This window comes from Camelus ferus, chromosome 20 (genome assembly GCF_009834535.1).
Source record: "Camelus ferus isolate YT-003-E chromosome 20, BCGSAC_Cfer_1.0, whole genome shotgun sequence".
Taxonomy (NCBI): Eukaryota; Metazoa; Chordata; class Mammalia; order Artiodactyla; family Camelidae; genus Camelus; species Camelus ferus.
The window spans coordinates 19,472,532-19,487,209 of record NC_045715.1 but is presented as its reverse complement, the minus strand read 5'-3'; the positions used below and the strand labels follow the sequence as shown (position 1 = coordinate 19,487,209).

The 14,678-nt window shown below is 34.2% G+C and overlaps 2 protein-coding genes across 3 annotated transcripts in view; one reads left to right on the top strand and one right to left on the bottom strand.

The window, feature by feature from the left end:
* Positions 1-14,678, bottom strand: part of LOC106730566 (olfactory receptor 10C1-like) — a 217,373-nt gene that overhangs the window by 5,002 nt on the left and 197,693 nt on the right. Inside the window, exon 1 of one of the 2 annotated variants that reach the window (XM_032462626.1) lies at positions 2,740-3,077. The exons of the other annotated variant lie outside the window; for it this stretch is intronic. The gene's annotated coding sequence lies outside the window, so the exon portion shown is untranslated. Of the gene's footprint in view, positions 1-2,739; positions 3,078-14,678 lie in introns of those variants that run through there. 2 annotated transcript variants of the gene reach the window in all.
* On the top strand, positions 9,672-12,135 carry LOC102516014 (olfactory receptor 2G3). Its single transcript, XM_006195425.2, has one exon. The coding sequence runs from the start codon at positions 10,215-10,217 to the stop codon at positions 10,980-10,982; it is 768 nt and encodes a 255-aa protein (XP_006195487.2). The 5' UTR covers positions 9,672-10,214; the 3' UTR covers positions 10,983-12,135.

The window sequence follows — 14,678 nt, the reverse complement described above, 5'->3', positions numbered from 1 at the left end:
GGATTATTTTAATCTACTAAATTGGGTATCCACTGACCTATGCAAAAATTTCTGAAAGTTGAGAGTGAAAACAAGTGGACTGATTCAAAATTCTATTAAATATGAAATAACAACTGCATGATTACAGGGAACCTCAATGCGTATGACTATTGAAAAATTTGCTCAAACATCCAGTAGTCTATTATCATGTATTTATACTTATATTAAAGTATTTATATTTTCCTTCTATTATAATTTAATTAATTAATATAATTTAATGCCTATATTTCCCATGTGGCAATGCAATTCCATTAAGGCTGAGGCAAAGAAAACAGAGACAATAGTTTACTGGTCTTTTTTTTTTAAACCCAAAGATTTTAAAAAATGTCCTGACATCTCAATAATAGTGTATACAGTTGCATAGGAAACTGTGTGTGTGGAAAAGTTGTCATCCCTTTTGTCAGTTAAATACACAAATGTGTATCTTACCTATTCTACCTTCCTGTACTCGGGGGGAACTGCAGTTACATCGGTGACACTGATGGAAAGACCGAAGGGGAAATCCCAACCAGAAAAGGAGAATGCTTATCTCTTAAGTAGTGACATCACAAAGATTTCATTTCATAAATACCTTTGTCCTACTTAGACTTAGACAGAAAATGCAACTGTCTGTGTTGGGGTGGGAGTCAGGGAGTGTTATGGAGTGAAAGAAACCTACTGATGGGTGGCATACAGGGAGGACTGACAGCACAAAGGCTAATGCATGCTGTTAGTCATTTGATATTTTTAGGCCCACAAGATGAATAAAAAAGTCATTATGTAATAGTACATTTTAAGACTTCACAAAATTCAGAGACAGTTGAGGAAATAAGGTATCAGAGGTAGTGAAAGTCTACGAGTGCTTTTAAGTACTTAAACTGACGAAGAATGGTACGCTGTCTAGAAATAAATACTAAATCATCTAAAAATAAGTGTACAGGTCTCACTGGAGTTAAGGATACAAACAAATGTAGTCAAATTCTCTTCTCCCTTCCTGTCACTTGGAATAGTACAAACCCAGGTAAAATCTGATTTTTTTTTCAGAAGCAAAGGAAAGCTTTATTCTTTGATCAACGCATGAAGACGTGTGATCTCTCTCTCTAGAGTACACACTCTCCTGACTTTTTAAATTACACTTCCTATTGCTTTGGGGATTTATTCTCTATTGACCTTTGTCCAGGAACCCTGAGATCCATGTAGTAGACATCAGCTTTATGTACATACCAAGAATGTTTTATTTGAATCATTGCCTACAGAAAGAGAAGGAGATGCTCAAGGCAGGTGTCAGGAGTTTGCAGAATGCAGAATGCAGAATGAGCATCCCAGGAAGTACAATTTGGCATGGACATTCTTCTGTCTCTCATCTGATACCTTTTCTTGAGTTAAAGTTTTTGATCCATCACTTCCTTGTGAAGGAAGGATGATGAAGCCCTATCTATATTTCTTGCTGAATTGTTTTGAGTTAAAAATGTGAGGCAAACTATGAACGAAAAACAAGAAATTAAAAAGCACTTTATCAGCATCAAAACCTCTTGCCCTTTAAAGCCTCATTTTAATGAACTCATACGACACTGCATGCAATATTCTCTATTATTACCAGTCTATAAAAATAACCTATATTGAGTCATACATCAAGTAAGTAGTGACTGTGATATTAATCTAAAGATGTAGGAGTTTCATGCCCAACGATAAATTGTATTTATAGATTCCTATTCAATGTAATAAAAGATTAAATGGCTATTGAACGTTAACAAGATTCTGGAGGTTTAAATCTTGAGATGGACTTTCCGTGATAGCTGGGTGTATGAAAGAAATAGATAATTTTAATAGCTTATTGGCTTGGCTTCATGTGCCACCACAGCCAGCTCCAAGATCCAAGACAAGTGCATTCTATATAGTTCTGCTTTGGAAATAATCCAGCACAAGTGATTCATTTTGGTCAGCTCCACAGAATTAGAAATGTTCCTTAACTGATTCAGTTCATTATCAATCTCTGTTTTCACAATGAAATGCTTATTTCTTATTAGCCAAAGGAAACTATGTGATACATTATTAGATAGTTAACCTGAAACATTTAGTACAGTGCCTGGCATACAGAAAAAATTTAATTAATATTAGCCTTCATTATTATGAAATTGTCATTTCTTAAATGCTTTAATAGTAGATACAATTTTTTTAAATTGGTTATGAAAAATTGTAGAGATGATTACCCATTTCTTTCCACAATCCACCCATAGTCATTTCATTGAGAACCTAGTGTTTATCTGAGTGATGCCTTAACACAACCCAGCAGAAACAATTTCATCATTTGATTGGATTAAAGTGTACTGGATAATCTAGATATTTCCATTCCCCAACAATAAAAGATATATCTATTTTCCATGTAATAATTAATTTAGAACAACATAGAGCAATTTTATGACAGGGATACTGGCACATTGTGTAAATTTTTATATTCTTCAGAGAAGGAGAACATAACTGATTAAAAATAATGGCCAGAACTGAAAATTGCTTTGAGTATTGGCTATCCATTTTCACACTTAAGTCAGCTGTCTTCTACAACCCTCTTTTCTTAAGACATAGGTTGTATCACATACCTTTAATATTTGAGGGAAAAAAGTAGATGGTATTTGCTTCTGATGTGCCACTCCCTGGTTTTCTCAGCACCCTGTCCTTATAACCTCCCCAAATTAAGAGGATGTAAATCTCCCCAATCCTCACCTTTAAGACGGTGCACTAAGAAGCTTTTGTTGTAGTCAGGACCAAGTCTGATCTCAGGAAGATTGTGTGCCTCTGGAGAGAGCATCATATCCCTCCTAGCAATGCCCTCAACCAGACACACACACACACACACACACACACAAGCGTGCGCACGTAGGGTTGTGCTGATTACATCATGATGTGTTTGAGCTTTCCTCTGTCCTGAAAAAATAAGAAATATGAATATGTTACACTTGAATTCTTCTCCTTGTTCTGAATCCTTATCTTACCTCTCTCCCTCAAGAGACATATTTTCTTCTCACGAGAGAGTATCAAGAAGAAATTTGATTCTATCTCTCAGGAATTGCCATGGACAGGTCTGTTTGTTGGTAAATGTTAACATTTAGGAAGCAAAATAAGTAAATAAAAAAGACAATACAAAAACAAATATGAAAGATAAATCAACAGTTAAATATAATGAATAACAACCTATATTATAGGATATCTGCTACGTGTATATAGTATGATATGAATTCAAGTGAAATAAACTATTGCAACCAAATCTTTGACCATTCTAAACTATTCATATAAAATACTTAGATTTCAAATTTTTTTGTCTGAATTAAACAAAATAGTCATCAAAATAACTATGAAAACTACATAAGTAATTTTCATGTTATATTGATGCAGTTAATATTTATTGATTATTATAAAAGACTCAAATTGAGTCATAATAATCTTCTAGTTACACGAGTTTGACAAAGTGCCTACTTGTTTCCATAAAAAGTAATCACAAAAAGTTGAGAGTCAAAAGTATATTACTACCATAAAAAGACTGTAAGGTACTGAATAATTATTTAAGTGATATTAAAAAGTGGGTAAGGTACTGAATACTATAGATATGATATAAAGGCAAAGGAGAAATAATAGGGAAGAGGGTGTTGTCTTTTGGATAGGAAATTTCCCTTATTGCAGCCCCATTAAATTAATTATTCACAATGTCCTCTTTAGAATTCCACGTAAAGAACTAATTGTCCCAACCTTAGGTATTCTGGTTTACACTTTTTGCTTTTAGTACTCCCAAATTAGAACCTGATTGCTTGGATAGGATTAAAATGTAGTTATTACAATTATTATCCTCTGAATCAGATATAGAGCCAAGGGGATTTTTATTAGGTTTATGAGTACTTGGCAAAAGTTACCTTCTGTAGCACTTTCCACCTCCTTAGTAACAGAATACTGAGTTTGTTTTGTGTGGCAAATGCACTCAGTTGAAGAACATATTTCTCAGCTTCCCTTGCAGCTAGATGTATCCTACAATTAATTCTGGCCAAAAGATATAAATTGAAGGAGGTTGGTATATCCAGGAAGTTTCCTTAAAGGGAAGGAGAATGCCTTGTTTTGACCTCCTCCAACCATCCTGCTGCCCTAACTCAGTGTAATGGCTGACTGAACCCCTCATCTGCAGCTCGCACAATAAGGACAAGTGCCTCCTTTTGGGAAGGAAGTCTTAAGTTTGTATGCCTTCTCTTTATCCTGCAAAGCCAGGCTGGATACCAACAGTCTCCTGTTGGCTTTCCTTAGGACAGTGCTGAATGCTCAAGTTTGTGTGCTTTCTCCCAGACCCATAGAACTGGGCTGGCTTTCTGCACAAACCCTCCAGCCATCTGCAACAGCTCACCCTTGGGCTCTCCAGGGCACGCAAAGGAAGTTGGCTACAGGGTAGAGAAGTGTGTGAGTGAGGCATGCAGAGCATTAGGAGGACCCATGGACTGTTTGAGGGATCTGCAGACATGGCATCCTCAGTGACTCATGGGCAGGCTTCCTGATGATGGACATGGTTAATAGGATCCTTGTCCCTCTGATGCCCTCCAAGAGCCTCAGCTGGTGCTCTCCCAGCTGTTCCCTAACCCTTAGCCACATTACACACCTCAATATTCTGAAAGAAGTGGGTCTTTTGGGTAGCATCCCAACCACCCTGCTCAGGTAGGTGGGCACTCACACGCTCACTTCTCCCCCAACCCACCCCAGGGGTGGGGATACATCACAGGCCAAGACAATCTCTCTTGGCACTGAACTGTGCTGCCTTGGGGAAGGGGTGACACAGGTAAAGTGAAACTATTCTTTTTACCCTTGTCAATGTCTCCAATCTTGGGATTTTTTTTTTTTTTTTTGACCCAGCAATGTACTGGAATTTTGCCACTAGATTCCTGGAATTCCATGAAAGTACTCTCAAAATCATTATTCTTGGGAGGAAGATAGAAGAAAACTTCTTTTTCACCAATTTGATGACTTCCTATTCTGTTTATACATTGTTTTTCTGATATTCTTTAGTTCTTTGCCCATGTTTTCCTTCAGCTCTGTGGGCATATTTGCTTTAAAGTTTTTGTCTCAAAAACCCGATGTCAGAGTTTCCTCAAGAACAGTTTCAATTTATTTTTTTCCTTTGAATGGGCCATATTTTCCTGTCTTGTTGTATGCTTCGTAATTTTTGGTTGAAAATTGGACATTTTCATATTATAATGTGGTAATTCTAGAAATCAGATTTTCCTTCTTTGCAGGATATGTTGGGTTTTTATTACTGTTGAAATTTGTAGAAGTCCTTTAATTTGTTCTTTTTCAAACCATTTTTGCAAAGAATTTATTCCTTGTTATGTATGGTCACTGAAGTCTCTGTTCCTTTAGCCTGAATAAGCTAATGTTTGACAGAGATTTACTTGAACACACACTCTCTCTCTCTCTATATATATATGTATATATATATACATTTGTATTTTCTAAGAGTTACTCTCAAATTGCAATCAGCACCTTTAACATATTTTTCTACATACTATGAGAAGATATTAGAATGTCTGAAATGTCTTTATTCATTATTTCCCAATTCTCATACTTTCCTGAGTTTTTAAACAATTTATAATTTTGGTTATTTTGTGCCTAAAACCAGTTAAAATTAATCTATCCAAGAAGGATTATTAACGTAATTTTATCTACATATTTTATTGTCTTTACTTTGAATCCATCATATATATATACACACACACACACATCAATTTCCCATATTTATGTGTAATGTCTGCATTACATATAAATGTGTTACTATGAAGTATTCTGTTGTAGTCTCCCTGAAACAGAATCCACATGTGAAAACAGGTTGGGACACTTCAATTTGTGACATATGTATGTCTATTCAACTTCTGAGGTCTTGATAATTAGGCCCTTATTATATAGTGATTATTTAAATATGAAAGTGATGGTCATAACTGCATAGAAATCATGCCTCTATACATGTACTGTGCTGAGGGTGAGAACTTTACTTTTACTTTTCTGAGATTTTGCTTTAGCATGTGAATTGAGGTCTCCAAGACTGAAGATCTGTGTGATCAGAACTTGTCCTTTCCGTATAGCTTCCCTAAGAGACCTTTGCTCTTGGTCACTATTGTGCTTATGTTAATTGGCCTGTTAGGAATAGAGAGTCCCTAAGGTCCCATTCTGGACTTGATACCAATTCCTACTATAGTAACAATTTTAATATGTTCTGGCTCCAGAAATAAACACTACCACCCCAACTTGGTCTTGGATTTAGAGATCCACATTCAGAACCTCATAGTTCTGGAAAGCTCATTCATAAGCATCATCTTCCTGGCTTATTAAACTAATTCAAAGAGTAAAGGACAAAATTTTCAGAGGTGAGGAGATAATGAGAACCACATATTTTCTCTTGCTTACTTACACATATACTACAAATTATCTATACAGAGAAAATATAATAATTGCTTTCTTCAATTGCTCATGTCATTCTTCCTCAAACTACCCTGTCCAATAATTCACCTAGATTTCAGGTCTACCTTCTATGAAGTGATTTTACTTCTGAACACCATATTAAATTGACTCTTACTATTTTAGAAGGAAGTTCAATTTGAATTCAACTATATTTGTACTGCTCCCTTAATTTTGAAGAATGTACATTCAGGAAGGGGGCAATGCAGAGATAGAAAACAAGAAAGGGTGGTTTCTCTACATTTGGAAGAATTTCCTTCTCACTCTTAGATCTCTTAAATATTTTCCAATTATACAGTTTGTTAAGGTATTAAAGATATGAACTCTTTCTGATCAGAAAGTCACGACTTTGGATACATACATATATGTCTGTATATGTTATGTTTGTATATGTATGTTTGTATGTATGTGTTCTTCCTCCCTTTAGTCTCTGAGTCATTCAAGAATGGCATAGAATTGAAGAGACTTCATTTATATTCAAATATATATAGTTTAGAATGTGGGATGCAGTTAATTGTGATGCTCTTGGTTTCTGTTTTCCTAAGAACAAGTGCATGAATAGAATTGGTTTAAGGAGTAAGTTAAATATATGCAGGCATGTTGATTGTATCAGAAGAAACGCTTGGAGATTATATTTACCTTAAGAAATGCCCCCTAAAATTTCTGGGAAGTATATTTCAGAACATTACATTTTTAAAAACAGGTCTTCTGATATTGTTTCTACAGACATTAAAATTTCTTGACTAAATAATGGGGGGAGTTGGTGCAGTAAGGGAATATGTAGCTCCCTTGAAACAGATACTTGGTTTTTAAATTAACATTATTATATGTAGTTATATTGCCTTCTGTTTAAATATATGCTTTGAAATACACAAATTTTGCTAGTTAGGAAAGGAGAAATAGGGGAAAATGTGGTTCAGTAGAATGAGTAAAGGTATTAGTTTATTCAAAACATAAATTTTGGTTTTGAGTATGCTAAAAAAAAAAATATGTCCTGCATGCTAAACACAATACAAAAGATATTTAAGATAAATATCTTAATCCTATTAAGAGGTTGCTTTTCATTTAGAGCACTTGGCATGCTCAGTGAAATAGGTCCTTATGCAAATTGACACACTATTACAAAGTAATTCAGGATTTCAGAAGACAAGTGTTTTGTACAGAGTGGATTTGAGTGCTGCTTGGAATATGTTGATCTAGAAGGTGAATATTAGCAGGTGAGTATAATTTGTTAAGGGTGAAAGAAATGGATTAGTCACACAAGGGAGGAGACATGGGACTGGCAAACAATTTCAATAAATTAGAATGTGAGTAGAGACTGATTTGTCTAGAAGAAATTATAAACATTGGGAGATAATTCTGAAAACAGAAAGGCAAATTGAAATTGTACAGAGCTTTAAGTTCAATGACTAGGTTTTTTGCATTTTACATTTTAAGAAATAAAAATTGTACCTTGATAAACATCCTGATTTTTGTATGATTCTGACAATCTTATACAGGAAAATAATGAAGATGACAAACCAAAAGGTAAGAGACCACCTAGAATGTTTTGTTATCTAGGGTGGTATAAATTGAAGTCCTTTTAGAAAATTAATGACATAAGAAGAAATTGGTTAAAATTCATGAAATACACAACTGTCATTATCACATTCAAATTTAAGTTTGGATAGTTATGCAATGATGAATATAATTGATAGAAAATTGTAAAGTGAAAAATTTTTTATTAGAGAGTGTACTTGTGGTTCCCAATTATGACATCCTGGGTATATCCTAGTGGATAATTTATGAAGAAGATGTGTGAGTAAGAGTCAAAAGTAGGATTGAATCATGGTTCACATTTCTTACCTATTCAATTTTTTTAAGAAATCATAAATAGAAATATGTAGGTATAATATTTTCTTTACAAAAATTTTTTTTAGCTTACATGTTTCTCTATAGATGATACACAATTGTTCAAGAAATAAACCTGTGACCCATCATTGATACTTCCTTCTCACTTTGCAAGTCTACGGAGTCTCTAAGTTCGTCTAGACTTAGTCTGTAGAGTTTGTCTGAAACTATAAATCTTCCTGACTAATACCAGGCCACCTGTTTCCTAAAGTATTGCAACAACCTCAACCAGTTCCCTGTCTCAATTCACAATGTGCCAATCCATTCTGCAATCTGAGGCCAGTTATTTTTTAAATGCAAACATCGTGTCAACTACCAGCTCCCTCTTGATATTCATTGGCCCTTGACCTGTTTATAAACCCCTCAAGGGCTGACCCTTAGGGCCTTTTGGATAAATTCAACTCTTTAATTTAAACATTTCTATTGATTCCTAGATCTGCTTATTATTGCAGTCTAACCATAAGATGCTTTTCCCATCTTGTTCTTTTTTTTTAGCAATACTCCTCAGATATTCTTAGCCTATCAATGCTTTTTCAGCCTTAATCCATACCATGCTACTTCCTCTTACTGGAAATAATTAGCTCTTATTCATTCTTTAGTTCTCTATTTACACATGGCTTGCTAAGAACGGCTGTCTGATTGTCATTTAAAAAACGTACTACATCTTTTTTATATCTCCTTTCCAAAAATGCTTTTTGTTTCTTATCCTCAAATCCTTCAGCAGCCAGTCAGCAGTAACCTATGAGATGAAAGTGCTACTAAGTTAGTGGCATATTATAAAGGAATCAGACTTGTTATTCTGCTGCTATATAATATAAAGTTATATAAAGAGAAATTTAGATTGTACTCCAGTTTTAATGAAATCAATCAAAAATAAAAAGTTTGAGATGCTTTAGGTCCTTTAATATAAAAATAAAATATCCAATGAAAAAACAAAATGTTTTTAATAAGACACTAAAAATTTATTTGCAACTTACAACAATGCTTCTCTCTGAAGTCTTTCTGAACACCAACTAAACTAGACTGCCCATTTTTACATTGTAAAAAATGTTGAAAGAAAACTATTTTATAGATGGTATCTGTTAAGTAGTTAAAGTTATATGATGTTTGAGTATTTCACATTGCATCCTTAGCATTACATTGAGAAATGCATGTGTCAGTGTAGAGTATTAAAATATTCATATTTTCTTTTTCAAAAATATACCTGATCTTTAGTTACTATTTTTACTATTGACAATGGATAGAATGGCTACAAAGATGTTTGTTGATTGGATATCTCCTTTTTTTTTTTTTTTTTTTTTTTTACTTATAATCTTAAAAGATGTTATTGAGGAAGAAGAAGGTGGATTTATAAAAAAAAAAAAGTAAGACAATTTGGGAGAATTGAGCAGTAACTAGTGATTAATCACTTCTCGTATGGTCTACTTTATGTCACCATATGTTTTAACAGTTCTCTGTAAGTTCTGCATACTTTTACTTTCCTTCTAGAGACATACAGCTCTCTCTCCTGCCTCCCACCCTCCCACATGACACACATACCCCTGCCCCACCTTCAGGGTCAATTTCTCGCAACTGTATTTCTGGTTTTAATTGCTTCTCACTGTCTCACATCTATATTTTCATATATGTCTCTCTCTCCTTCTCACGAATAGGGTGATGGCAACAATTAATGAGAGTTTGCGGGCAATTTCATACTAGTGGGCTTCTCTGACCAGCCGCAGCTTGAGAAGATCCTCTTTGTGGTTGTGTTAATCTCCTACCTCCTGACACTGGTAGGCAACACAGCAATCATCCTGGTCTCTTGTCTGGATCCCCTGCTCCACACTCCCATGTATTATTTTCTTACCAATCTCTCCTTTGTTGACCTCTGCTTTACTACCAGCATTGTTCCGCAACTGCTGTGGAACCTCCATGGTCCCTCCAAGACAATTACTCCTATAGGCTGTGCCATTCAACTCTACATCTCCTTGGCACTGGGATCCACTGAATGTGTTCTCCTAGCTGTCATGGCGTTTGATCGTTACGCTGCTGTTTGCCGACCACTCCATTATGCCACAGTTATGCACTCACGACTTTGCCAGTCTCTTGCAGGAATGGCATGGTTGAGTGGGGTGGGCAACACCCTAATTCAAGGCACCATCACCCTTCGGCTGCCCCGTTGTGGGAACCATCGGATTTACCACTTCATCTGTGAAGTGCCTGCTATGATCAAATTGGCCTGTGTAGACATTCATGCCAATGAGGTCCAGCTCTTCATGGCTTCCTTGGTACTCCTCCTCCTCCCTCTGGCACTTATCTTGATCTCGTATGCATGTATCATTCAAGCAGTAATGAGGATCAGGTCAGCTCAAGCCTGGCGTAAAGCCCTTGGCACTTGTGGGTCCCACCTCTTGGTAGTGTCCCTCTTCTATGGGACTGTAACAGCTGTCTATATTCAGCCCAATAGCTCGTATGCGCACAGTCAAGGAAAGTTCATAACCCTTTTGTATACTGTAGTAACTCCCACCTTTAACCCTCTCATTTACACTCTGAGAAACAAAGACGTAAAGGGGGCTTTAAAGAGGCTGGTACGAAAAGATCAGAGCACAGCAGAATGAAGCATTCTGAAGAGGTTAAAGCATAGACCTGGTCTAACTGAAGTGGAGATGCTGAAGGAAAGATTCCAGAAGGTATTATTCAGAGAAAGCCTGACATATATGCTGCAAACCAAACTTGTAAGACTTTCTGGAGAATTCATAAGCAGTTGAAATTTCTTTCTTTCATCTTCCTATTTAATGTACTCAAGGATAACCTGCCTAAACAGACATCTTTGTTATTGGTCAGCCAATTGGTTTACCCAATAAAATGCAAATACCACTTACTATTTCTAGAATCTCTACAGTTAATTTTCTTCCCTCTCTGCCTTTTCTCTTGTATAAGTCTAGGCTTTGCCTTTTAAATAAAATCAATCTACTGATTGATCTCTTTTGTAAAAATAAACAATGTGCCATTAATAAGCTAGGTGTTTTTGAGTTACTCTTTAGCAGTTTATGCCTGGTGGTCTGCTGAGATACTGCCCATCTGGACCCTACCCTTGGATCAACAGAAACATGTAGCCTGAAATTCCACCTTATCTGCACTGGACTCCTTGACACTGCAACTCATCCTCCTTTGACTGTTCTGGTAAGTCTGGTGATTAAACTCTTTTTTTTTTTTTTTTGGTGGGGGAGCTTTCAATCTAATCTGATTATTTGTCAAGTTAGCTTTTCATTGTTATTTTGGGTGTCCATAGCAATTGTGTCCACATTGGTGCCAGCACTGGTGGATTTTGAGTTTTAATTTTTACATTTACATGATTAAATGATTTCTAACAGGTGACAAGTCTTAGGAATCCAGTCCCTGCCAAGTGAAAAGTGACAGGGTATTTGAATTAATTTCATTTGGTAAGTGTGCATGTGTGCATGGGTGTGTGTGGGGATACATGTTTATTTATTTGAGGATTCTAATACTTCTAGCAATTATATTTCCTGGCGTAGGAGATACAGGGTTGAGAGATTTTTAGTCTTTTGTCTTTCCAACTTTTGATGGAATCTTCTCTGTGCATTTTATGTTGGCACCAGTATGAATGTTCCTAGATCTTATGGTCAGAACTCTTTTCCTTCTCTTAACACTCTGATCTTTCAAATGTATATCCATTGTAGGCTCAATAATTGTCAGTGTCTGCAAAAATGGAATTTGTATATCTTAACATGCCTTACTCTCTTATATATATATTTGGCTTTAATAAAATTGTACACTTAAAAGCCTTAAAATAAAAGGAAACTGAATCCCTAACTTCTTACCCTGAGCCTTCTTTGATTAGTTTGCCAAACTTTTAAATTAGAGAATGTGAAATCAGTGTTCTTTCAGGAGTCTTTAAATAGACTGAGTAAAGCAGAGAGAAGAAAGTTATGCCATTGCAAGTTTGACAAATAGATTCAGAAAAATGAGGGTTTCCTACCTACAGTTATATAAAGTAAGATTTATATATCTTAAGCAAGGTAATCTTTTAATAGAAAATTGATGGAAACCAATATCATTACTAAGGGACATGAATTCGGAAAAAAGAAAATGTCCTACCAAATTCAAAAGGGAGTCATAATGCTACTAAGATTTCTCACCAATGAGGCCTCTGGAGAGATCTAATGATATTTAGTCATATGTCTTTTTTTTTTTTTTTTTCATTTCCACACTATATGTGAATGCTTCTGTTTCCACATTAAATCATTTGCTACCTCATTTATTTATATAATCTACACAAAAGTTGATAAAATTTTCAATTTTTTATAATATATGTATTTTAGTAAACAAATTGGTATTTCTTGTCTTCATGTAGAGGCAGATAATTAAAATATGATTTCTTTTAAAATGCAGTAGAGGTATGATTGTTTGTATCATTTAAAGTGCTTGTATCATTTAAAATAAAAGAAACAGATTTCTAATATCATCTTCCTTTTGATTTAAATGATGGATTAACTTTTTAAGAGTTTTTTTTTCTTTTGCTCACACTGTAACTCAAAGTTTTAAAATATTTTCTAAATCTAATTAATGGCTTTGATTATTTGACTACATGATAAAATAAGAAACTCAACATATCTGCATTATTTTAAAGTAATTTTAAAGTTTTTATATGTGATATATAATTACATATAGAAAACATATATGTATTATCATTACTTAAGTTTATTCTTTTGAAATGCTAGACCACTTAATAATTTTGTCATAAAAACTACTCTATGCATTTCTTCTTGTAAGAAAGTTAGCGTAATGTTCTAATTTACAGAATCTTGAGTCTAAGTATAAAAAGTCTACAAATATCACCTACTGGTTTTATTACATTTAATCTGATATCACCTTGTTTAAGATTGTAAAATTATAAAAGTATACATTCAACTAACTTATCATAGATAATGTTTTTATTAAAAAGAAAAGTATTATTTAATGCTTGAAATTATATGGATTCAGTGCATCAGCTTAATTGATGACTTCAGGATCTTCATTTAACTTTAAAAGTTTAAACTAATGTTAACCAACTTTTGCATACCTGAAAAATCTCTAAGAATGCAGAATCCTTGTAACTAAACATGATTTTAAATGAACTTTTAAAATATTTATACATTATAGGATGGCCATTTTTACCTGAAAAAAAAAACAAAAACAGTTGCTTTTGGATAATATTAATGAATATGTACAATACCAAGTTTTCTCTGTCAAAAACGGTAAGATGTCTTCACAGCAGCTATATTTGGGGTTGGGATTTTTCGAATGTTCACCAAGTAACCATGAAGTTCTATTCCCTTGCATTATAAAGAATGCTAAACTAATCATAATATATTTTATATTCTGTGTTAGCACCTACATACTTTATTGTCTGCTTCTTACATAATAAACAGAAATACATGACTGTCTAAAAGCTATTCAAACTCTAAACGTGCCATGTTCTAATTTAACTGATATTCAAATCTGATGACATTCTAATCATTAAAGCATATATTTCACAACCATGCTATAACTTCTAAGTATTTTATGTCACTAATAGTTTATTCTATTTAAATAACTCTGATAGGTGCTACTTTGCTAGAGGTAGAGCTAACATTTATACTAATCATGCATATACTTTAGGTTTTGTTTATGATTTCTGCATGTTATGAATTATGAGCTATCAATCAGAGGTCTTGATTAAAATTTTAAAAGCAAAGTAATGACTGTTTATTGGAGACAAGGAAACTTCCAAAGAGAAGAAATCACTTAAGCAAAATTAAAGCCTGTACTAAAGTAAATACACTGTATAGCAAAGAGAACTATATTCAATATCTTGTAGTAACTACAGTGAAAAAGAATATGAAAAGGAATATATGTATGTCTCTTTATGACTGAAACATTATGCTGTACACCAGAAATTGACACAACATTGTAAACGGACTATACTTAGAGAGAAAGAAAGAAAAAGAAAGAAAGAAAGAAAGAAAGAAAGAAAGAAAGAAAGAAAGAAAGAAAGAAAGAAAGAAAGAAAGAAAGAAAGAAAGAAAGAAAAAGAAAGAAAGAGAGAAAATACCCTGCCTGTTGTACAAATGAGTGGTCTTAATCATGTTATTCTTTCTAAACCTATACAGTGTTTAATCTCATTCGAAATATGAAGAGCTTATTCAAATATAAGAAACTTACCCTCCAAAAAGAAAAACTTAGTGCCATCTCAAAAGTGTAACATACAGCCTGGAGCCACTCAAAAGCACTTCCAGACTTTTTACTCAGGAAACAACAAATAGTCCCAATGA